This window comes from Cygnus atratus, chromosome 3, assembly GCF_013377495.2.
Source record: "Cygnus atratus isolate AKBS03 ecotype Queensland, Australia chromosome 3, CAtr_DNAZoo_HiC_assembly, whole genome shotgun sequence".
Lineage (NCBI taxonomy): Eukaryota > Metazoa > Chordata > Aves > Anseriformes > Anatidae > Cygnus > Cygnus atratus.
Window position 1 is genome coordinate 80,603,501 of NC_066364.1, and position 24,876 is coordinate 80,628,376.

Below are 24,876 nucleotides of genomic sequence, written 5' to 3' on the forward strand. Positions count from 1 at the left end.
GTTCAACTTTCAGGAAAATTTCTCAGCAAGGAAAAATATGTTTTTGCATTCTTTTATGAAAGTAAAATAAGGAGACGTTACAATTCTTACCAGAGATAATGTAGTGTTTATCCACCCTGTAGTATTTTCCATGACTGTTCTACACGCCAGAAGCATAAAGCTGGAGTAACATCTGGTGTACTTAGAAGTTTATGCCTTATAACTTTATATATATATATATATATATATATATATATATAATTTGTGTGTATAATCTATCTACACACACCTACATTTATGTATTCTTTAAATATTTTATATAAAAATAATATACATTTAGGATACATTGTTTTATATACATATAATTTATAATATTAATTTATATAGTTATTGTTTAAAATAATTCTAGTTTCTGACTTGAGGCATAGTCAGAAAAGAAGCCGGTAACATTGTTGGGCTAGTAAAGAATGCCATCTTTTTTTTTTTTTAATATCTTGTCTGACCTTGAGGGATCCGCTTCTGTGTAAAGGAAAAGTTTTTAAGGTGAACAAAACAACCCCACAAACCAACCCTTTTAGTCTTTTGATTTTTATATATATGTATATATATATGAATGTATTTATGTATATGTAAATGCTTGCATATGTATAAATATATATATAAACACGGGCACACATATATTTATAAAGTATATTGTTAACAGAAGCTGTGGCTTTGGGATTATTATGGTTCTGGATCTGCTGGCTCTGTACAAGTGTGTCTTTGAACACAAGGAAGTAAAATACAGATTATCTGTTTTCAATTAAATCTCCGACTTTTTTTATATGACTTCTTCATTTCCTTCCCTGACTTACTATGTGAGTTTTCATACTTCTTATTTGTGAATCAAGATTAATTTTGCAGTGATGGCTTATTTTTGTTTTGCAGGCAATAATGCACCATGAAGGTCACATGGATGACGGTTTAACATTGTCCAGATCTCAGCATGAAGAATCCCGCACGGCACGTGTCATCCGTAGTACAGTCTTCCTTTTCAACAGGTTTATAAGGTGCGCCTTTAAAATTATATTTTTATTCCTTTTCTTATTTTTCTCTTTGGGTGTATTCAAAGTGACTATTAATACAACTGAGCACTGTGACATCTTTAGAAAAACATAGCAAAACAGATGAGTACTTCTCAATTCTTTACTGAATACCAGCAAAGAAGTATCTTAAGAAGTATTGTCCAATTTCTTTTTCTATGATCTAATATTATTTTATTGTTTAAATTTGATTTAAATGTTTAAACATACTGAAAATCGAAACAAATCACAAAGGGGAGATTATACTGACCAAAATTTTCTGTAGGCCATGAGGTGCATCATTTAGCTCTTTCTTTTTTAAGTATAGCTTTATAAAAAACAAAAAACACACAAACCAAACCCAAACAAACAAACAAACAAAAAACAACGAAAACCTAAGCACTGTAGCTTAAAAAAACTGATAACTTTGTCTGGAAGAATGAGATAACTGTGCAGCTGCAAACCAATACAAGGCAAATACACTGAAGTTCAAAGTCTCAACCCAGTTTTCTTACATGTATTATGTTATACCTTGTTTCTACCCTCCTCTTACACTTTCCTTGTTCATTTCCTTTTAATGCTACTAGTTTCTTTAATATTTGGTAACATGTGGAATGTTATGTTTTATTGTGTTTTAGCCTCCTAAGAATACTGCAAGATCTATGAAATTTGCATTTATTTTCCTGCTCCAAACTTCTCCTAAGTAATACTGATAAAATGCTAATTCTCAAATGTTTTGTGACTTGAGTAATTGAAAAAATGCAACGCTCATCACTGTTGTTGGCATTAGGAAAAAAATGATATGTAATAAGACTATATTTAATAATAAGCATTTCATAGGAACTCATTTTTCAAAGACAAGACCACGTGGGACGTGGTGACCTAAAGAAACCATGTCCCACATCAGCGCACATCTGAAGATACAGACATGTCCATTTGTTGAAAAGAATTTACCCAGATACTTAAATAACAGAAAAAAAACATGTTAGAAGAGTTGCCTACTAGAAATCCAAGAACTAGGTAGCTTAGTAAATAAAACGTTTCCTTAGGATCTTCTAAGGATGCCATAAAAGATAAAGACAGAGAAAGGCAATTTAATGATAAGGTTTCACAAATCAAGGTACTGCTAAATTACAGTAAAAATTTATACAAAATGCATAGAGAATTCAAGGTAGTGTTTAACAATTTAGTTTTGGCAGAATGTTACTACAAGAGGAAAAAGCCGAACTGGAGAGGGTCGAATTTATTCCGTAAATGTATAGCCCAGTTCTTTCATGTCAAGTCAGTAGAAAAATTGCTGACAACTTCTGATAACATGCACATAAAAAAAAAAGTAGTTTTTAAGATAACTTCTACAGCTATCTCTTTTGAAACATTGTATTACTTACTCTACTTACTCTAAAAGATTTTTATTATTAATCAGTGAATACTCCTACTAAATTTATAATATTTCCTAAATTTAGAAGTCTTTCAGCCCTAGCTCAAAATTTGAGATGAAAATATGGGAGCAACATGCCTATTTAAAAAACAAAACAACAACAAAAGCAAACATCAAAACAAACAACCTCCCCCTAAAACCACCCCAGGTGTGGGTCAGGTTGCCAGGATCCTTCAGTGGCTTCAACAGAAGAAATGGGGGAGATAACCCAGTGGGGCTGGGGGGAGTGCATGTCTAAGTGTGCCAGATGAAGCTCAGCAGTCTTTAGGTCGGCCTAAAGCACTGGTGAATACAGAAAGGCTCTCATTGCTCTGTAGCTAGGTATCACTTGAGCATAAGCTAGTAAGAGAAACCTTGTACAATGGCAGAACTGAGAATGCATCCAAACTGAAATCTGGAGTGTCAAGTAAGCCCCCACATCCTGCTCTCCCCACTGTGCGCTGCCAGGGTAGGCTGTTTTTTTCAGGGCTGCTCTTTGCCCAGTGCTTGAGGGCCAGGCCGCCTCATGCCAAGTTCTGTGGAGTTTATTTGACATCTTCAGGACTGCGTTTTCTTTCCATTTCCCCTAAGGATGGCTGGTGGATCTACAGGCCCCCAGTAAGCCCATTTTTATGTCACGTGCAGCCCCTCCTTCTCCTTCTGGAAGGTTCTGGTGGGCCTCCTGCTGTCTTGGGGCAGCCCCCCTGCTCAGCCACTGCCTTCCCCAGGGACCCCAAGGAAAAGGTCTTGCCTTCCATTTACTGCACAGTGCTGGTGAGGCACATCTGCAATGGCTACAGTTCAAAACATACGAGGTTTAAATTGAGGAGAAAAAAAACAACAGGGGTCTGGAGAGCACAGCAGTGAGGGGAAATTGGATTGCAGGGTTTGTTTGGGATTCAGTTTTGCAAAGGGTAGGTGCAACATGGAGAATAGCCTGCTTTCTCTTTCTAGGAGACAATGGGCAAGGCCAAGCTTGTGTTCTGTATCAAGGAAACAAAAAGGCTAGTGAAGTGCTGGGACGGACTGTCTGGGAGAACTGGATCTTCCAGCACTGAAGATGGCTTAAGGGCAGGTTAGGGACATGCTTGAGAGGTTTACAATATCTTGTCTTTACCTTCATCTTTTGTTCTGCCTCTGAAATTGCTAAATGCACAGGTAGAATAAGAGAGCTTGTTTTCTGGAAACAACATTTGTGATACTTCCAGTCATGGGAATGACTGGCGATGATGCTGTGGTTGTTTGCTAGGGTTGTGTGGGAAGTGAAGGGTGGATCATTAAGGGGAGAATTGGGCAGACATAAATCATTGTTAAATAGTTATGCAGTTGTCAGGAAGTGAATTGAGCTTTGAAATCTAAACAAAGCTTGCTTTTAATCCAACAAAGAGTTAAAATGGTAAAAATAAATGCTTTCCTAGTACCCAGGAGACTTTGCATCTTATTCCAGGGGTCTTGATGCTCTCAGCAAGAAAGTGAAGTCTTCCACAGTAGATTTACCTATTGAGTCGGTCAGTCTGAGCCTTCAAGACTTGATTGGCTACTTTCATCCCCCTGATGAACATTTAGAGCATGAAGACAAACAAAACAGGCTCCGAGCACTGAAGAATCGCCAGAACCTCTTCCAGGAAGAGGTAGTTAACTGTTTTACTCTTTTTTTGCACCATTTTGTCTGCAAGTATTCTCTCACGGTGTCTGTGGTGTTGTTATCTAATACAGAGTATGCTTCCAGTGGTTTTTGTTCTATAGGAGTCAAACTCTTTGCTATACTTATAATGTCTTAAGATCTGTTGATTTTCCTGTATATTTCAGGAAATACATTTAAGGCCCCTTAAAAAAAAAAAAAAAAAAGTTAGATACTAATATGAGCATATGCCCTGAATTCTGACTATAATTTACTCCTTTTATGTGAATTAATTTCTTCTGTTTATAGCTTCATTTCTTGATACAGGAAAATGTTACAGTTTAATAAGTATGCTTTAAGTATTTTGTCTAATATTCTCTGTTATTTCTCTGGTACTGATGGTTGGCTGTAATTAGTCAGATGCCTAAATGTCTCCTGGAGTAGAATGCCCAGAACACTGTTTATTTCTTATTTTGACCAACCAATATGGTAAATTCAGTATCAGTGCTGTTTTTTTTTTTTTAAAAAAAAACTTTTCCATAGGGATTGCTTGTTTGAGTCCACTTGTCTGACTCCACAAATATATTTTTATGTTTTACATACACTGACTTTATTGGTTGGTTCTTTATTTTCTTAGATTTCTGAAAATCTTATGTATTTGTGCCATGGTGGTGGTTTTTTTTGTTTGTTTGTTTCTTTCTTTGCTTGATTTTCCTCTGATAATCTGAGCCTTTCTGTTTTTAGGGTATGATCAACCTTGTTCTTGAATGTATTGATCGCTTGAATGTATACAGCAGTGCAGCTCATTTTGCAGATGTAGCTGGGAGGGAAGCTGGAGAAGCATGGAAATCCATTCTGAATTCTTTGTATGAATTACTAGGTAAGACATATTGTGGATTACTTGGATTCTCTTAGCTAAAAATAACAATCAGATGAAAAGGAACTTGTACCTGTTTTAGTATAAGAGACTATCCACTGTGTAGAAATCTAGGATAGAAATGAAAGAAATATGTCTGAATAAAATAGTTACCCTACAAAACCCAAGGATTTTTTGTATTTTCAGGTCCTTGCCTGTAGTTAAGAATAACAATTCACTGAAAACATTCAAATAATCTGATTCTTTTGGGCAATAATATTTATTCTGATAAATAATGTGTTTCTTACTTCAGCTAAAGGATTGACTGCTTTTTTATGTCAGTGTGTTGCTGAAGTATATTGTATGCTGCTCAAAAATGAGTAATCCAAATATATGTCAATGTGTCATTCTTGTGTTAAGGAGCTGTGGCATTGTGGTCAGTTTTTTAAAAGTTCCTAGTTTTTTCGCATGTTTTTCTGCAGAACTGCAAACTGAATCTAAGGCTTCTATAACCAACACACCTCTTATTTGCCAGTAATGACCAATAATGACTCCAACGTTATATTAAGATACAGTGTGCCGTGGAAAGGTTGCTGGCTTTTAGATGTAATATAATATGAAGAGCTTATCCACTTGCAGTCACTGAAAATATCACAGAATATTCTATGAGAATCTCATAGTATATTCTGTAAATGTAAGTTGGGTCCTGATCAAATTTCTATTCAGGTAAAAGTATTTCATCACCTGATATGTTTGCTTACCAATTTGAATTGCATATGTTATTTATGTTCTGCTGTGATTTGTTATGTTAGGGTTATTAATCCACTGCTATAGCTGCCAGCATAATTCACTTCTGTTAAGTTGTTGTCTGCAGAAGGAAATTTTACTTCTTAAGAGATCGTTTTGTCAATTCCTTGCTCTTCTGTCATCAGGTTTTCTCAGTGCCATAATTAAGCCTAAATAGTATTAACACTGACCTTAAGTGATTGAGGACATTAATGTGTCCCCAGCATTAAGCAAGCTTTGTTCAGGCTGCATACATATGCCTATAATGACATCTTTACATTACACGTCATTTCTAATGTGTGGGCCTGCTTTCCTTTAAACATGCACATTTTGGCAAAAGCTTGAGTTTGGACCAAGTCGTTATGCAGGATTGTTATCTTACTTTCCAATAAAACAGAAGGCATTTGATGTATCATTTAAACTCATAAATTGTCACTCCTGAGAAATGTGGTATTGCAAAGTTATGCAAGTAATATTTTGTTATATATCAACTCCGTTAAAAACTCCACAACTGAATACTTAGTTTGTAAAAGGAAGTGAGTTGGCAGTGCCCAGGTGAATGTACTGTGCGCGCTATTAATTGGCTCTTTTGTAGGTGTGCATTGTGAAATATAATCACATACTAGTTTTTCTGTAGGACCTACTCTTATTTAGTATTCATTTATTATTGGTACTTATAATACTCAGTTTTCTCTTTGTTCCACAGTGTGGCATTGAGTCTTGTTCATTGTGAGCCTTTTAAATCATGTTTGGGAAACAAAGCTATAGGAGCCCTTTTGTTGCATTTATGATTAGTGGTCTGAATAATTAGAGCTATTAATACGTGTTCTTGGAAACACTTCTGTGAAAAGACAAATAGAAGGTATTATCTCCCATTCACTGACAGGAAGAGATACAAAGAAATTTAGATAAAAATACTCCTATAATTTTGATTCCCAAATTAAGAGATGTGGGTTCTACTTTTTTTTTCTTTTTTCTCCAGAATATCCAGCAATATTTCATGTGTGTAAGGCATACTGAAAACTGCCATCCCTCCAAATCCAGAGGCACAGAAAATGAAATTTAAATTACATACCTCACTGAAAATACACAAGTGGTGAAGGTGAAATCTGTCTGACCTAATGACAAGATTTTTTTTTTGTGTACTTACTTTGCCAACCATCCTTCTATCTCCTTACTACTCAATAGCAAAGTGAGGAAATTGAAGCAGGAGTTCTCTACATAACACTGTTACAAAACTTTTCCATAGTCAAAGTAGGTCCATCATCTTTTGTTCTTGAAGAACAAAATTGTCTTGGGCTGAGGAATGATAATCAGTATATGGTACATGGTCCTTGATGTACCAATGGGGTGGTTCTGTCTGTCCCACTAATTTTTCTGATAGAGGAAATAGAAGCAGTAAATGTCATTGAGACAAGAAGATGCCCTCTGCTTTGTTCCCAGAGAAAGGAACAAAGAGCTCATGGAAAGAGCTAGCTGAACATTGACTGCTGTCACCATTGCTGTTACGGTAGAAGGTGGTTCCTTTGGCTGTAATTCTGGTCTAGGAATTAAACCTAGTAGGTCAGCTGATGTTAGGAATTTGTAAGAATGATGATACACTCATCATTTGCTTAGTAATTCTATGTGAAGTACTGTGTCAGAGGTGGACAGGAGTTTTTGCCACTGGATTTATGATACTTGATGATAGAGAAATGTTACAACTTGGGATAACAAATTATATTGTAGGTTCTTGAGCGGAGTGTCCAGATCCTTCCCTCCTCCACACGCTTTTTTTTTCATCCTCATCCCCCTCAGATGTTTGCTCCTCTTTGTCTTGTGTTTTTCAAGCTGGAATAGGTATTTCTCATGTTTTTTTGTTACAGCTCCATCTTTCACTTACCTTTGCCAATGTCTGTCTGTCATTAGAACACTATGGTCTGTTACAGAAAATGAATGTTTCTTGCTGTTTTTACTACATTCCAAACAAAACAAAGCAAGCAAACAAAACAAACAAACAAAAAAACATACAGCATTGGCTATCTTCATGCTTGTAAGCAACCATATTGTTTAGTCTGAATATTTTGAAGGTAGCTCAACCAGTTGGAGGCAGAAAGGATAGCAAATTTTATCTTTAACAGTTAAAATTTGGAAAAGATGTTTAAAACTAAACTAAATCATAGGGTGAGCTTCTCATCACACCTGCTTGTGTCTTTACTCACCCTAATACCTGTATGAATGCTTGAAACTGTGACATTGCGTTTTGTGTTTTTTGAAGATGTTTGCTCTTCCAATGCTGGGATAAAAAGATCATCCAGGAGGAACAATACTAAAAACTGTATATCTTAATGTATCTTTCAGCCCATATATGCCCACTAAGTAAAGTGAATTTACTTCAGGCTTTAAGGTGATTATTTTGTGTATACTATCGGTCGTTATTTGAGTTAGTAAGAATAAATTAAAGAAGTTTCGGCAGGAATTATGAACATTTTAAAGTATCTCGACTGTGTCCAGAGAATTAAAGTTTCAAATCAGATGATGACTTTTTAGAGTATAGATGGAATACAAAAGTGTATGCTTGTGTTATTCATAGATGGAGGGGAGTGTTGAAGTTTTTGTAACACGTAGTTTGTTTTTCAAAATGTTAAATTAGGCACAGCTCAGGCTGGAGGAACTAGTGGCTTGATTGCTAAATCATTTCCATAAAAGTCTGAAATTTCCAACTGATAAGACCAGATAATGCCTTCTGAAGAGGTCTGCTTGTCCTATACAAAATATTGATTGTTTCCCTGGACTTGTACTGGGGAGAACAGTGCTCAAGCTTTTCTTGACTTTCCAGCCCTCTCAACCGCTTTTTACATTACTTCCCTAACTACATTAGCTTCTGGCAGCTACTGCTTAAGAAGCCTGGCCTTGATCTGGCTAGAATGAATTTGTCTGTTGCTCTGTTCTGAATAATGCTGGAGCTGTACAGTAATTGCATGGATGACAAATTAATATTGCTTGCTCTCCCTTGCTTCGGCAAGCAGTGCTTTGCCTTTGAGTCTGCGCATATATAAAAGTAAGCAGTAATGTTACAATTCGTGGCTTTTGTCATGTCTTGATGTTGTCTGTGACATATCTACTGCAATTTACAGGCCGTTGAGACTGGATGCTATAGCATATAGAAGTGCTTGCCTTATATCTATTAAGGCATCTGTCCCTCCTCTATTACAAGTACATACTGTAACTCTGAACTTGTATTGGATCCTTTTGTATCACGAAGAATGTACAAGAGTATGCATAATGATGTGACTTCAACACCTGACTGGCCACATCCTTTTTTCTTTTTTTCTCCCTTTAAACTGGACACTAGTTTTCTTCACAGTTGGGAGGGGTAGGGGCAGGGGGGGGGAGCAACCATTGAACATTAATTTGTTCTCAGTGTTGTATGCCTTGTTTAATACATTTTAACCACACTTTAACCACTGAGTACTAACCTTTCACAAACTTATGTTTAGCTGCATTTATGAAACCATCTGTGACGCGTTATTGCTACTGAAGTTAACTTTATTGATGCCATGTGAAGAAGTGAACTATTATTGCCTTCATTTTATGTGGGTACTTGAAGCACAGTGAGGTGATTATGTGGCTTGCCTATAATCCAATAAAAAAATGCATACAGAAACAGGTGTTAGCTCTAATCGGTGTCTTTTAACAATATGTTCCTCCTCTTGTGATTTCCAAAGAACTATCTTCGAATAACAATTGTCATGATTTTAATTAATTATGTTAGAATTCAGCGTATAGATTTGATATAATATTTTTTTTTTTCCTTACTAAAACAGTGGCTTGATTATTTCAGTGTATTGCTGTTTTGTGTGCCAGAATGTCAGGTTCTCAAGTGTAGTATTTTATGGATGAATGCAAAGTAATGAATGAATCTTGCTGAATTGCTGACATTTATTACTCATTAAAATGTTAGCAAGTTATTTAGATGGTATTCTAATACTTACAAACTGATAATGCAACACATCTTATTAGAAAGTAATTTTTGAGTCGTGGAATGGTCCAATACTTGAGAAAATGAATAAAGTGATATAGAAGTGAAAGGCTGGTTAGCATACAGGTTATGGAGTTAGGATAGCAAATTATAAAAGATTCCTCTTTTGGTTCTTGGTGTCTCACTTGGAAATAAATTTTCATGCTGTTGAAGAAATTAGAAATTTTCATTGAATTTAAGAAATCTCAAATTCACTTTTTCACTCCTTTTTCTTCCTTGCTGGAGTCATAAATTCAGAGGAATATAATTTCCTGCTATTATTTTAGGTACTGTGAAAATAAATACATGATTGATTTTGTGAAAAATACCACGTTTGGACGTATAACAGATTGTGTTCTTTGTTATAAATAAATAAATAAAAAGAAGACCATTCGTATGAAGAGCAGTTTACATTGCTCCACATATTGAACAAATGTTAGTGACTCGCTGTTTTCTGAGCAGAACAGATGCTTCTCTGAGAGCTTGTTTGTATGCAAATCCAAGCAAATGCATGTATTCCAGGATGGGGCATTGTGTGCCTACAGTGTTCAGTGAGATTTCTGGTCAGGTATACCCACGAAGCCAATGCATGCGTACAGTCTACTTCAATCTTCAGCTCAGAGCATGAAGGTGGAACAGTTCCAAATCAGTCACCTCTTCCTTACGGCTATGTAAAAAGTATGGTAAACAGTTCTTGGACATGTGTCTTGTTTTGGTTTTAGCATTCTTGAAAAAAGTTATCGTTCGTCTCATATGTTGTTGTCTCCATGTTCTTCTCTTCCAATATTTCCTGTTGTTACATGAATACTGGTTAACAGAACTTATTTTCTACAGTAGCAGCTGACTTTTGTGATAAAAATAATGGCTTCTCTACTTCATGTAGATTATTCTGCAGGGATTATTGAGATGAATGTAAAACCAAAATATTTCAAATACATTAAAGTTTATTTTAATGCCAAGAGTATTTTAACATGTAAATCTAACCATCATTTTTGTTATTTAAATTTAATATGAAGAACTCAATAATTAAGGATTAAGAATCTAGTTTATTGAATCCTTATGGAAGACAGGGATTCTTTTAATTCAAAAGGCCTTATAATTGTGATTTTTTTTTCTCTCTTATTCCAATAGCGGCTCTGATTCGAGGGAATCGTAAAAACTGTGCTCAATTTTCTGGATCTCTTGATTGGTTGATCAGCAGATTAGAAAGACTGGAAGCTTCTTCTGGTATGATTTTTAATATTTTATCTTCCTTATTTTCCCACTTTTTCATTCTTTAAGAATTGGTAATATACTTATTCAGGGTAATTATGATGAAGAATTGTTATTTTTCTTATGGGAGAGCAAATATATATATAAAATATATATAATATAAATATATATAATATATATTATATGTATTATATATTTATATTATATTTATATATTTATATATTATGTATAATATTTTTATATATTTATATAAAATACATATATAAATGTTATATATATATTATATATATTATATAATATATTATAATATATATAAATATATATATTTTATATATATAAAATATATTCTGCCCTGCAGAAAGGGAGCTGGAGTGTTCTGGTCGACAGCAAGTTGAACATGAGTCAGTAGTGTGCCCTGGCAGCCCAAAGGGCCAGTTATACCCTGGGGTTCATGGGGCAGGGCATTGCCAGCCGGTCGAGGGAAGGGATCGTCCTGCTCTGCAGTGGTGTGGCCTTAACTCAAACACTGTGTGCAGTTTTGGGCACCGCAGTATAAGAAGGACATAAAACAATTAGAGTGACCAAAGGACGGTTGCAAAGGTGGTGAAGAATCTAGAGGGAAAGGTTTCATGGTTGATATTTGAGTCTCTTGCCCCATTTTACTGGTATAAATACTAACTTTCCATATTTTTTTTTCTTGCACAAAGATATACAACTGTTCTTTTGGACACTTAAGACTGATTTTTGACTCTTTTCCAAGCATGCTTTTCATGCTGGTGGTTATTTTACAGATCAGAAAGCAATGTAATGCTGCAGTAATTTTGTTGGTAAGATGTCACTGCTGCCTGCTTTTTTGTTTTTGTGGGTTTTTATTTATCTATTCATTTATTTTTGCCTCCTCTCTTGTTTTTCAAGATTAGTAAAAATATTTATTGGATTAAAAAGCATGCATCGTGTAAGGTCTGTGTTCTAGATTTTGTACTTTTCAATGTAATGCTTCTTGGAGTTCTGTAGGTTACAGCAGTACAGATATGACATGGAGAAGTTTTTAATGTTTGATTTGCCAAGTAAGTGAACTACAGGACATAAAAATACTATGAAATAGCTGAAATAAAAAAACAAATGCTACAGAATCCTCCTTACAGAAAAGTTGATTTCTCACATGCACTAGACAGGTAAATTGAAAAAGTTGGAGCTTAAAGTCTAAATTCATCTCTTATACCTGAAAAGACATTTGCCTTGCAAATTATTCCTTGTAACAAAAAGCAGAGGGGAATAAAAAAAATATAAATAATGCAAATTAGAGAAGTATAAAATATTTAGCAGTTTTTGCTAGTAGTTCAACTTTAGATTTTTTATAATGGTAAGAAAATATAGAAATGCTTCTAGATTATGTTAATGACCAACATAAAGAAATTGAAACTTCTCAAGACAGAACTACTTTTTTTTTTTAATGTTAACATTTCTGAGCATTTAGTGTAAAACTTCTCTATATAAGAAATATATTTGGAGTATACTTTCTAGAGAAAGTTGAGAAAATGCTGTTTTAAGTCAATATGGAGTAAAAAGAATCCTGTGAGGAACATAGTAACCATGAAGCTGAAAACAATTTTGTAGTGCTTGCACTACCACAGGGAATCTCCATCTCAATATTTATTTTTTTTAATCTCACACTGTTGGTATTCTTCCATTTTACATTTTTTCTTTGTGATTTGACAGTAAGAACATAACAGTGTAACTATTTGTAATGTCCTATATAACTTGTGTTAATCCTCAATACCCAATCATAGTCCAAGCAATTTAATAAAATATTTTGTATTACAGGTTATAATAGTTTTACTGTAACACCAAATAGAGACTTGTTTCAACCTGTCTCTTTTTTATTGCCTGGTTCTAGCTACTGTAATTGATATCTCTTGTCAGCTATTCTTTGATGTTCCTGTTCTGGTTCATGTTTATCTTTTCACAGGGAGTGTAGATATCGACGTGGATTTCAAGAGCTAATTATTAATAATAGCGCATGGAAGGTATATTCAGTTCACAGAAACAGATTTAAACAACATTCCATATTTACTGATTGCTATGTTTTAAATTTTAGTTCTCTGTACTTCACATGTGCTTTGCTTTGTCATTACTATTAATGCATATCATTTTCCCTCCATCCCCTCTTCTGCTCTCTGCTGTTACCGTACTGGAGACATTTCCAACTGCAGATTAAGAAACATTCTCCAGTTGCAGTTATGACTGTTCTGTTTTATATACAATATTTGTTACTGTTTTGTTGAAAGATGACCTTTTGGGAGTCTTTTAAATATTATTTTCTGTAATTATGCTACAGTAATTTCAAAAGGCAGGAAGACCAATGGGCAGGATAGTTAAAACGTAGTGAGAGCAATATAATAACCACCTTCCTGATTGCATATTTGCATTTTTTCCATTATCTTCTTATTTTAGTGCTCTGTGCTGTTTTGTGAACTGGAAGGAACATAAGAATCTTCCTTTCAATAATAATTTTTAGTTGATGCCAGACTTGTCCTAAGAATTACAATTAGGGAGAGTCATCCTTAAATTGGAGCTCCCTGTGGCCAGGGAATTTGACCTGTACTTCCGTCATTTTAGCATTTCACATTGACAATAAAAAGTGTGATATTATGTACAGTCATTTTTCTAATCTATTGTTTGTACTCCTTTCTCAACTAGACTCACCCCATGTTCAGTTCTGCTAAGCAGGAGTTGCAGGCAGAGCCATTTCCTAAATAAATAGTTCTGCAAATTTTGGAATTCTGAATTTGTAGGGTTCCTTCTATACCTGCATGATTTTCAGGAAAGGGAAGCTGGGATACTCTGACTGAAGCTTTCTGTTTGGAAAACCAGAATTCTTCAGCAAAATTACTGCAGTTACTATACTAATGTACAAAATACTTTAACACTGGCACACATATTCAGGACTTCAGCTATAACAGGACTTCAGAAACGATGATTTCCATCAAACTTCTTACTTCTAATCTTTTTACATATCCTGTAGGTAACAGAAAGAACAGCTTTTGGTGATGTATTCCCAGGGAATGGATAGTAGAGAAAATTACATTTTTTTGGATGTATCTACTAATTTATCTGTGGCTTGTAATATTATCTAATCTAGCTAGGATGTTGGGTTTCTATATTAACATTTATCCTACTCCTAATCAGTGTGGAATATTTTTAAACTATATTTTCAGCTCAGAAATATCACTCCTATCTGCACCTGAGACATATCCCATGCTGAATGTTTTTATGCCCTCAATTTTGTAGCTTGTTTGGTTCTATAAACTATTTTTGCAGAATTTAATTTCCTTTTTTTTTTTTTTTTTTTTTTCTGCAGAACTATATCCCCAAGGTGGGGGCTCTTTTACCATGCTTTTAGTTCCTACTCAGGGTGTACACCTGATCTGTTTCAGCCTTGGTGTGTTTATGCTCTGAATTCATGAGCTGCTCAATTTATAGGAACATATGAGGCTACATCTTTTGTTCCCAGCTGGTGACACAGAGTTAGCTGCTCATAGCACTGGTGTCTAGTCAGAGATTTGCTGATCATTGTCACTATCACTAGTATATTGTGTAGAGAACCTAGTGAAAGAGATATTGTAATCAAGCAATCATGCTGATTTACAGTATTGTTAGGGAAACATGCTCTGTAGATGCCTTGATTTTCTTGCTTTCATGAACATTTGGGTAACAGAATTTAAATGGAAACAAACATTTAAAACTGAGCAAAATCACAGGATTGATCTTTCTTCCACTTCAGCCCACCTTTGGTGTGAGAGCGCTCATCTAAGAAAAATGTTCTTACAATTATGCAGGTGCATGGGATTTGACTGCAACCTTCTTATTTTCAATGTATTTCCCTAGCTGTCCACAGTGAAATTGTTTCCTAAGAGACCTAATTTTACTTTTGAAACTCTCATAGTTAGGATTTTCGGAAATAATTCAAAACTTTGCACTCAGCTTTTAGAGGTACAATATGAAATTCATTACAACAGTTTAAAATGCTGTGTTACGTTTCCCTTTTTTTTTTTAAATTTGTAACAAGGTTTAAATCATGTTTTCAAAATTAAAAGCTAAATCTTTATGATGATATAGTAAGCTTTCACCCATCTTTATCATGAACTCTGCATATGTTTGTGACATTTGTATTCTATTCAAACACTTTCTGCTTGATTGCATTTTGCAACTTCAATGAAATTGGAGCAGGTCCAGATACATAGACAAATCTAAAAGTGAATTAGTGCAACCAAACCAACATTGTACATTTATATATAATATATATATTTTTTTTTCTTTCTGAAATAGAGGGAATTTGCTCTTAGAACAAAATGTGTTTGATGATCAGCATTGAGATGCTGCAGTAACTGTTGAAGTTGCTGTGGCAGCTGAGTTTAGTTGATAACATTTTTTTCTTGAATGTTTTACACCTTCAAAGTAATTTTACTTCCATTATTGAAAAGTTTAAAATTAGAAAATAAATACAATGTACTATTTTAAGACAAAATTATTATTATGGAGCTATCTACACAAATGTGAAAATTTGAAGGTTATGGCTACCACGCTTACGTTACGTGGTGTTGTTTCATATCGAATTACTCTTTTTATTGTTAACAGTGCATTTCAGTGACACAATGAGAGGTGGGAGACCTTACCACATTTTGAATGAGTTGATCTCCTTGCATTCCTAGGTCACTGTGGCACACAATAAAGCTGTTGATCTTGTTACATATGACCTCTCTAGACTGAGGATCCTTTTGTAATCCTTTTCTTACTTCCCTAGGTAGGGAGGTGTTCAAGTGACCCCTGCCTATCTAGTTGTCAAGCTGGGTGGACTGTGGTCCTGAATGTTGCTGCAGAGCATCTAATCATTTAGCTCTCATGACTCTTAGGTCTTTGTCCTTTTAATCAATATTGTTAATGTGATATACTGGTGATATATATCTACTGCAGCCCAGGTAATACTACTGCCAATTTCATATTTAATATTAACGTTCCCTTATTTGTAGTAGTGACACTCTGCTTATATCTTCAGGGCTACAGAATCACTTGGGGAGTTCATATGTAGCTCAATATACATATCAATATCATATTGCATGGATATGTCTTTCTTCAGAGTCACTGCTCAGAATAGGAAAATTGCCTACTATGTCTGTGCAGGGTTTCCTGCATTCTGTGTTTTCATATGTGTGTCTTCAAGCATATTAAAACAGACACTTTGTTTGAAACCTGTGTATGAGATATATCAATTTTTCACTTTGTTGTTTATCCTCTGCCTTTACTACACTTCAGTCTTTGAGTAATCTGTATGCTTTATTAGTGATGACAGCATATCTTCATCCAGATCCCTAAGAAAAAAATATTAAGTAGTATTGGGACAAAAAGTGATGGCTCAATAGGTTATCTGTGATTAACAAGTGATGTCTGAATGAAATCACCAGCAATTCCAGTCATTATTTTAGTTCAGATTTTCTTGGGAAATAAAAAATAAAAATACCCTTCTAATAGCAAGTAATTTAAAAATAATCATTGTCTCTTCTGACAGAGTAACTTGGTCTTGTCAAGAATGGGAAACAGCAAAATGAAAGATTAAAAAAAATAAAAATCTTTCTTGATATATGCTTGTTCATAACATTCTTATCTTTATTCCTCTGTGAGAACTCTGCACATCCCAGTATTCTCTTGTAAGAGAATTTTTTATTGGTTGTTCTTTGAGAGGTCCATTTTCTTTGGATGCATTGGTCTTTCTATTGTTGTTTTTTAGTAGAGCTGTACCTTGATCTGAATGCAAGTATGTATGGTACAAGTTGGTTTGAATTTAGAAATATTAAAAAGATAAAATTCATGAACTGAAGGTGTTTTCATCTTTGTCGGTATACAGCAATGGAAGATGTCATTAGTCTGCAAACGTGTAACTTTGGATAGGTATGTTATTGATGTAATAAATTGTTAAAGGTGCTCAGAATTTCTTTGCTCAGTGAGATACTTGAGAGATCCTCTAGGTGGGATTTTCTGCTGATTCTATGAAGACGATAGAATAGACATTGGATTCCTGGCCATTTATATTCCTTATAAATAATGGTTTTAATATCAATCTATTTTTTCATAGTACTACTTTTTCATTGCATTTCATTATTCGTTGCATAGGCATGCATTTCATATTTAGAAGAAACATATATATATATATATATATATATTTAATTTCCGTTCAGAGTTTCTGGTTTTCAGTTTTTGCTTAGTTATCTTTGAAATGCTTGTTCAATTAACTTAAAGCTTTAATATTTATTTTATTTTTTATTTTTTTGTGAGAGGCTTTATGATCAGTTAATCAGGAATTAATAAAAAGAAGAAAAATAATTCCTGTGATAAATCATATGTATTTTTTTCCTTAAATTTGTATTTTGATTTTACTTTATAATTAAAAAATTGAAAGCTAAAAATTCAGAAAACTAGAGATATATTTTTGTGGCAATTGGCAGTTTGACCTGCTTTGTCATGTTTTGTTTGCTTTTTAAATCTAAAACCTGTTCTGAATTTTGACTACTGAGGACTACTGATGTGGATGACCCACAATCTTGAAATTCTCAAGTGTTAGCAGTCATTTATTGATAATGCACACTTCACTTGGTGGTTTATTCAAAACCAGCAGAAATCGAACAGAAATGCACTTGGTCCCCCTTTAAGCTTTAGATCAAATCTGTAGTGTTAAGGTGAGAGGGCAGCAGCTGACCAGTGTATGTTTCTAATCTAATATTTCTGTGTCATCACACTGTCTTGTGCACTGTGAGTAATAACTTTGTGTTCAGTTAGTAGCTCTTTGGAACGTTTTCTTCATAGCTGGGCCTGCTCTTATTCAACTTTTGGTCTGGTGATCTCTTCCTTATCTGGGATTGTGGAAAGACCAGAGTACTCTTACTGATGGAGTGTTTTTGTCTGATGCTTCTTTTCATACCATGGAGTCTGCAGTGCTACATTTTTCTTTTGGTAAAAATGTGTCAAACAGTAGAAGACTTCTGCTACAGATGTTGTTTTGCAAGGGTTAAGCTGAGTGTTTGGAGCCATAGCTTGAATACAGGGATAAGGAAGGAATGATATCAGATGTGCAGCATGAACAGGAATTCCATAACTCTAGGTTTAAGACTATTTCTCAGCTCTCCCTCAGTGCTCTTGATTTTTCTCATTGAGAAAACTGATAATAGTGAACCGCATGCTTCATACTTGTCTTTGCCAAATGTGGAAGCTCCCAAAACAAGTGATGACTTGATCTAGCACATGCAGGAGCCTGTTTTACTGCCCAATTGCAGGGAACAATTTTAATTCTAATGATTCTTGATGGCAACGGCTGCTGCTTTATTGGGATGGGAATTGCATTTAATTGGGAGGCAACTGGTGATTTAGCGGTTCTTACTTCCTCGTGCATTTTAGTTTCATGTTCGTTTTTGTTTGCTATTTCAAAAACATCACTGTTGGCTCCCAGCATAGTTGTTACATACACAAAGAAAATGACACACAGCGGGCCAATAGACTGGAAATTTACCTCTTTTCTTTAAATAAGAGGTATAAGATTTCATTAGTGGTTGATATGATTTTCTAAGAGGAGAAACAGAAAACTGAATATGGAGAGAATATTTTATTTATATAATATGTATGTACTGTGAAGTCTTCACTTTTTGGAGCCATTGAAAACCAATGTTTTACACAGTTTGAATTTTTGAGCATTGATAATCACATGTTTATTAGTAAAATTTCCCAATAATTTACAGGTTTTTCTTCTTTCCTTTCTGATTTTTATTTCATTCACTGATTTGGGGAAATCCAGAAGTACCACATCAATTTTGTTTTGGTTTTATATATATCACATAACTGTTTTATTGAAACTAATGCATGTAGCTGAGCAAATATTGGGAAGTATTATACGTAGTCATGTTTTGATATATCCTTTGAATTATTTTTTTTTTCAGGAATTCTAGAGGTTTTACACTGTGTGTTGGTGGAAAGCCCTGAAGCTCTAAACATAATTAAAGAAGGACATATTAAATCAATCATCTGTCTTTTGGATAAACATGGAAGAAACCATAAGGTAGGCATAGAGAGAGACTATATTTAGGTGAACATTCATGAACAAATAAAACATACTAGTTCTTCACTGAGAGGGTGGCTGGGCACTGGAACAGGCTCCCCAGGGAACTGATCATGGCACTGAACCTGCCAGAGTTCAAGAATCATTTGGATAAAGCTCTCAGACATCTCTTCTTATTTTTGGGTGGTCTTGTGCAGACCCAGGAGTTGGACTCAGTGATCCTTGTGGGTCCTTTCCAACTCAGAATATTCTATGATTCTATGATATTGCTCTGTGTAGAAGTTTGATTTCAAATACTTCAATACTGTGTTCATAATTATGAATGAAACTTTTCCTAACAAGTGTATGGGCAGTTTGAAGAAGGAAAGGTGGACATTATCTGCTTTTTGATGAAAGCAGTGATACTACCTAAACCTCAAGGGAAGCAGGGAGAATACATCTTAATATTTTTAGGAGAATTTCAGAATTGTTATAAAATAAAATGACTATATTAGATGAATGTCATGCTGTCGTACCCTTACATGTCTTCCACTAACAAGGTGTACAGCATTAGATTGCCAGAAGTAACTCAATGTGATTATGAAGTCTTTAACATGAGAAAAAAAAAAAAAAAAAGATGAAAAGAATCTATTTTTTTCCAGGTTTTGGATGTCTTGTGTTCTCTCTGTGTATGTCATGGAGTAGCTGTGCGGTCTAATCAACATCTAATCTGTGATAATCTCTTGCCTGGAAGAGATCTGCTATTACAGACACGCCTAGTCAACCATGTGAGCAGGTAAAGAGAAAAAGAGTAAATCTGTATGTATGAACAAAGCAGAATAAAACTTGTGGTTAAAAGAAATCAAAATAGCCACTACAGAAAAACTGTTTTACATCCAAAACTTTAATTGAGGTATTTTATTCTCATTAGGATTTTAAATACTGTTTGCAATATTTGTTATAATCAAAATATAGGTAACAGAGAGCTGCTGCAAGCTAAAGCTGCGCGCGCGCGCTCTCTCTCTCTCTCTCTCTCTCTCTCTCTCTCTATGTCAACTGCTTTAAATATGTGAAATTGTGAAGTCTTTTCAAACATTCTTGTCTAGATCTAACTGTGCTTCAAAATATCATCAACAAGTGTTTTTGATTGCCTTCTTCCACCAATGTTTGTAATCTTGTGAGGATTGAGCTTTGGGCAAAATCAAGAATCTAATGGTAAACACCTTCACCAATGTCTTAAGCAGATATTGTGAATTTTGCATGGGATATTTATGGGGAGCTCCTTCACAGTATCAGAATTGTAGATGTTACTCGCTCCAGCTTGCTATTAACATCTGCTGGAAGGTAACATCTTAAACCAGCAAAGTAATATTTACGAAATATCACAGAGTTTAAATGTATACTAAGGCAGAAGAATCTGGCCTCAAGTGCAGATTCAATGCGGCCTTCCTCTATCTGAAACTTATGTCTCCTTAAAAAAGTCTCAGTCATTAAGTAAGAATGAAAGTTGAAACACAGAAATAGTAATTACAATTCATAGGAATTATATTTCTTAGGATTTATTAGATGTTGAAAAACATTAAAAAAATCCACAATTGTATGTTACGAGGAGACCTTTTGAGGTAAAAATAAATCCCAATCTGAAAATGAAATGAAGTTAACAAATGTATAGCTAATACATTCACTCATAATTTATACTCATTTTTCATACCCACATCTGACACACCCTCCCCTCCCTGGCAATACGGACAATAACACACCAACAAACATAATACATGGAAAGATGGTATAATAAGAAAAATTCCATGTTAGAAGAAATTTTAAATGTGTGGGTACTGATTGAGCTTCTAAGGTGAGTTTTGATCTTGTAAAGATAAGGTGCAGCTGTCTTTCCCAAATACAGCTGCAGAAAAAGCTAATGTATTTAACATATTTTTTCTCTGTATTAGAAAGTCATGAATAAGTATATTTATATTCTTGCAGTGATATAGAAAAATATTATTTTACAAAAGTCAGAAAGACCAATTAAGCATTGAGAGCATTTAGAGAGAGAACAAAACTTGCATAACTTTCACCACAAATAATTGGCAAAGGAGGACTCTAAGGTACTGAAGTTTGATGTATTTTTTTCAGGGTACTGGAAAATTCTTGTTGCTAGCCCATATTTAAAAAAGATTAAATTGGATAATTAGATTGATTAAATCGTAGAGCTGGGGCAAAGTCTTGACTAAGATGGTACTGTGTTCAGTCAGAAAAGATTTAATGGGTGATCTTGCTACTAATTTACCAATGATGTTTTTTTCTGAAAGATAGCTCTTGTCAAACTTTTAAAAAATATTTTAAGGAGATTAAATGTCAGCAGCTCTTAATTTTACCTATATTATTCTAATTAAAAAAAAAAAAAGCATTAAATTTGAGTTAAATGATAAGTCTGCAGTAGTACATTGAGTTCTTGAGGTGAGTTTTTCATAACCACTTTTATGCTTTCTCCTTTAGCATGCGACCCAATATCTTTTTGGGGATTAGTGAAGGCTCTGCCCAGTACAGAAAATGGTACTATGAACTTATGGTGGACCATCTAGAGCCCTTTGTGACCGCAGAATCAACTCATCTACGAGTGGGCTGGGCTTCAACAGAGGGCTACTCACCGTATCCAGGGGGAGGAGCAGAATGGGGAGGAAATGGTGTTGGTGATGACTTGTATTCCTATGGCTTCGATGGTCTGCATCTGTGGTCAGGTAGTCTTTGCACCTTTTTTGTCTCTTATTCCTTTTTCTCTCTCTCTCTTTTTTTTTTTTTTTTTAATACAAGGTTGTTAAACTTGGAGTTCCAGTGAGGTTGTTTTTCAGCAGTGAATTGGATGTTTCAGTTGACACTTGACATATCCAGAAACAGGGTCCCGTCAGAATATGTTTGAAGTTGATATTGCAAATTGAAAAATTTGTTTTATACAAAGTAATGCAGGTGGAATAATAATTTGTTTTGGTCTGTTTTTTATAGCAATTATGAAATTTTTATTTAAAACTTCAAAATACAAAAAATGATTTCTGATGAATAGTAGTCTGTATTTCTAATTCCTGTGTGATAGTGGAAGAACAGCCTGAAAGACTTGATTCATAGTTATGCTTTTTGCTATACATTTTAAAACTAGATATTTTTTCTGTAGTGATGTCAACACTTTATTTGCATACATTAACTGTTTATTACATAACTTGCAAAATCATATTCCTGCCTTGTATATGGTGTGTTTAGTGTGTATTCGTTATTTAAATGTCGTTGACCCATACTGGATCATCTGTTAATAGAAATTTCTGTATGCAAGTTCTAGAAAAGCAGGACTGAGCATCCAAATTTTTTGGATTTGCTGCTGTTTCTGCAAATATCTTATTCTCTCTCCAAACTGAGTTAGCTTAGCAACATCAGAGTTATCTTTTTTGCTTGATTTTGCTAACATGCAAAGATTCCAAGGTATCATTTTGAATGGGTAATTCTACACATGGAGATTCCTAAACTTGAAAAACATTTCTACTGCAGTTTCATTTTGTTGAGGAAAAAATGTCTCCTTTGATTTTGAGAGATTATTGGGTAGTGGTAAAGTGTAGAACTGACAGGAAACTGGGTGAGGCTTGTTAGACTGGCAATTTGTGCCACTGTGTAGATATGAGCTTATTTTTTGAAGACCCTTCACAGATGAGAGAGACTTTGTTAGTGAGTCAGCTGTATGTATGATTCAGTGTCTCTGAAGATTTGAGGCATTGTGGCTAGGTACTTGGAAAAGAAGAGAGTTTTACATTTCAAAAAACTTCTCCGATCAAAATAGCAGAAGATTGTATCACAAAGTAATAATATACCCACTAGAGTGGCATCTTGATAACATAGCTGCCACTTTTGCTCTCATATATGGTGAAAATTGCTTTGGAACAATGATGCATAATTAAAGGTGTCAGTAAAGATGTGTCATAATTGAGTTTGTCAGTTGAAGTATTATTAAAGAAAAAACAGAAAATAATGAGGTAACCCAAATAACTTTTGTAGTTAGGTTCACTTTTAGGGAGGAAACACAAGGTTACTTAAAATCAGAATTATTTTTCTACCTGATGGAACCTTCTTAATCAGAAATGTCACAGAATAAATGGATAATCTTTGTGGCCCTTAAGTCAATAATACATCCCAGTCAAAAAAGTCAGACCAAATTCGTATACTTAGTTTTTAATATTAATTTCTGTTGTGGATGTGGCTGACAGATTTGAAAATATTGTTTTCCTTGACATTTTCTGTGGGAAATGTAATACATACATCTCAAACTTAGAAGGACTTGAAATAGTTGAATGTTGAAAATCATGGCCTTCCTTCTTTCTCCACAATCCCAGGCTGGTAAGTCTCTGAAACATTTTGAAAATAATCTTTGGAGAATGAAGTATTTACTGCATTAATGAATAGCACCAATAATTCCTACCACTGAGCTGCTGTTCTGGAACAGGTCTTTGCCAGAATCACATTTAATTTGCATTTCTTTCTTTGGTCATGCCATTACTTCTCTAATATAGAGAAGTGGAGCTCATAGAATTTTAAAGCCTAAGGCCAGAAAAGAGACTTAAATCATTTGGGTTGACTGTGTAAATCAAAGACCATTACATATTTCTTTTAAAAAGTCAGCTCTTCATTGAACCCAATGACCCCTATATTTGGCTAAATTTTAATATCTAAAAAGGCATCTAGTCTCAAGTTGAACACCTTGAATACATGAAGCATCCGCTGTTTTCACTAATAGTTCTTTTAAAGTTTAGTCACCCTTGACATTTTCAAAAAAAAAAAAAAAAAAAAAAAAGCTAAGCTGCTTCTCAAAGCAGTGTTTCGTGAATATATATACTTCAAAATTGATGTTATCTTTGATATGTGCTGGGAAAATACTAGTTTAGTGTGTGATTATGAAACCGCCTAGTATCATCTGAAACAGGTTTGCAAGGGTACCATGATCTGGCCCATTTTCTGGTACAAGAACCATCTTGCTTTTCCTAAATAATTAGAAGTACAATACTTGTCCTTATCTTGAATAATGAAGGATTCTTTAGTTAAGTGTACTAGGTTCCATATTACGCACTTATATTTGTTTTGCAATATGCTTTTACATGACTGTGAGGAATAAAATTTAATTTACCTGTTTTGACTCTTTATAAGGGTTATCAGTAATTATTTTCACTTATGTAAGATATAACTTAATCTTTATGATTAAAATAGCTTGATGTTTGTGTAGATGTGGTTGTGTGCTTTTCTTCACCATATTGCAAGCTTAAAATCAGGTCTTGGATTTTATAGGGTGAATTCGTGAATTAATGAATGTGTGCTCTATTGCTATGTTTCCTGTTTCTATTTTTTTTTTTTTTAGGCTGCTGTGAACACCTGTATGATTCTCTGAAGTTTAGCTAAATGTGTCTCCTTTGCTTCCATAGGTTGTGTAGCACGAACAGTAAATTCTCCCAACCAACATCTGTTAAGAACTGATGATGTTATTAGCTGCTGTTTGGATCTGAGTGCTCCCAGCATCTCTTTTCGGATAAATGGTCAGCCAGTTCAAGGAATGTTTGAGAATTTCAACATAGATGGCCTCTTCTTCCCGGTTGTCAGCTTCTCTGCAGGAATAAAGTTAGTATCCAGTGTAGTTTTTTTCCTGGTCTCTTGTTTTCAGTAGATGTGAATATGCTAAATTATTTCCCTGGCTGTCTTCACTCTCATTTCCCTTCCTGACATCTGCTTCTTTGGCACAGCTCCAGTTCTTGGATAGTGAAAGCTACAAAGGAGTCCTGAAGAGATGGTGCATCTGTTATTTTTCATAGGTGCATTCAGGTGGTTTGCAGATAAGCCTT

At 34.5% G+C, this 24,876-nt stretch overlaps 1 protein-coding gene across 1 annotated transcript in view; it reads left to right on the forward strand.

Moving 5' to 3' along the window:
- RYR2 (ryanodine receptor 2) overlaps positions 1 to 24,876 on the forward strand; it is a 314,450-nt gene that overhangs the window by 95,884 nt on the left and 193,690 nt on the right. The window contains exons 14-21 of the mRNA XM_050709825.1: positions 907 to 1,028; positions 3,905 to 4,088; positions 4,823 to 4,958; positions 10,852 to 10,947; positions 18,915 to 19,033; positions 19,675 to 19,808; positions 21,509 to 21,750; positions 24,463 to 24,655. Coding sequence (XP_050565782.1) covers positions 907 to 1,028; positions 3,905 to 4,088; positions 4,823 to 4,958; positions 10,852 to 10,947; positions 18,915 to 19,033; positions 19,675 to 19,808; positions 21,509 to 21,750; positions 24,463 to 24,655 — 1,226 coding nt within the window. The remainder of the gene's footprint in view (positions 1 to 906; positions 1,029 to 3,904; positions 4,089 to 4,822; positions 4,959 to 10,851; positions 10,948 to 18,914; positions 19,034 to 19,674; positions 19,809 to 21,508; positions 21,751 to 24,462; positions 24,656 to 24,876) is intronic.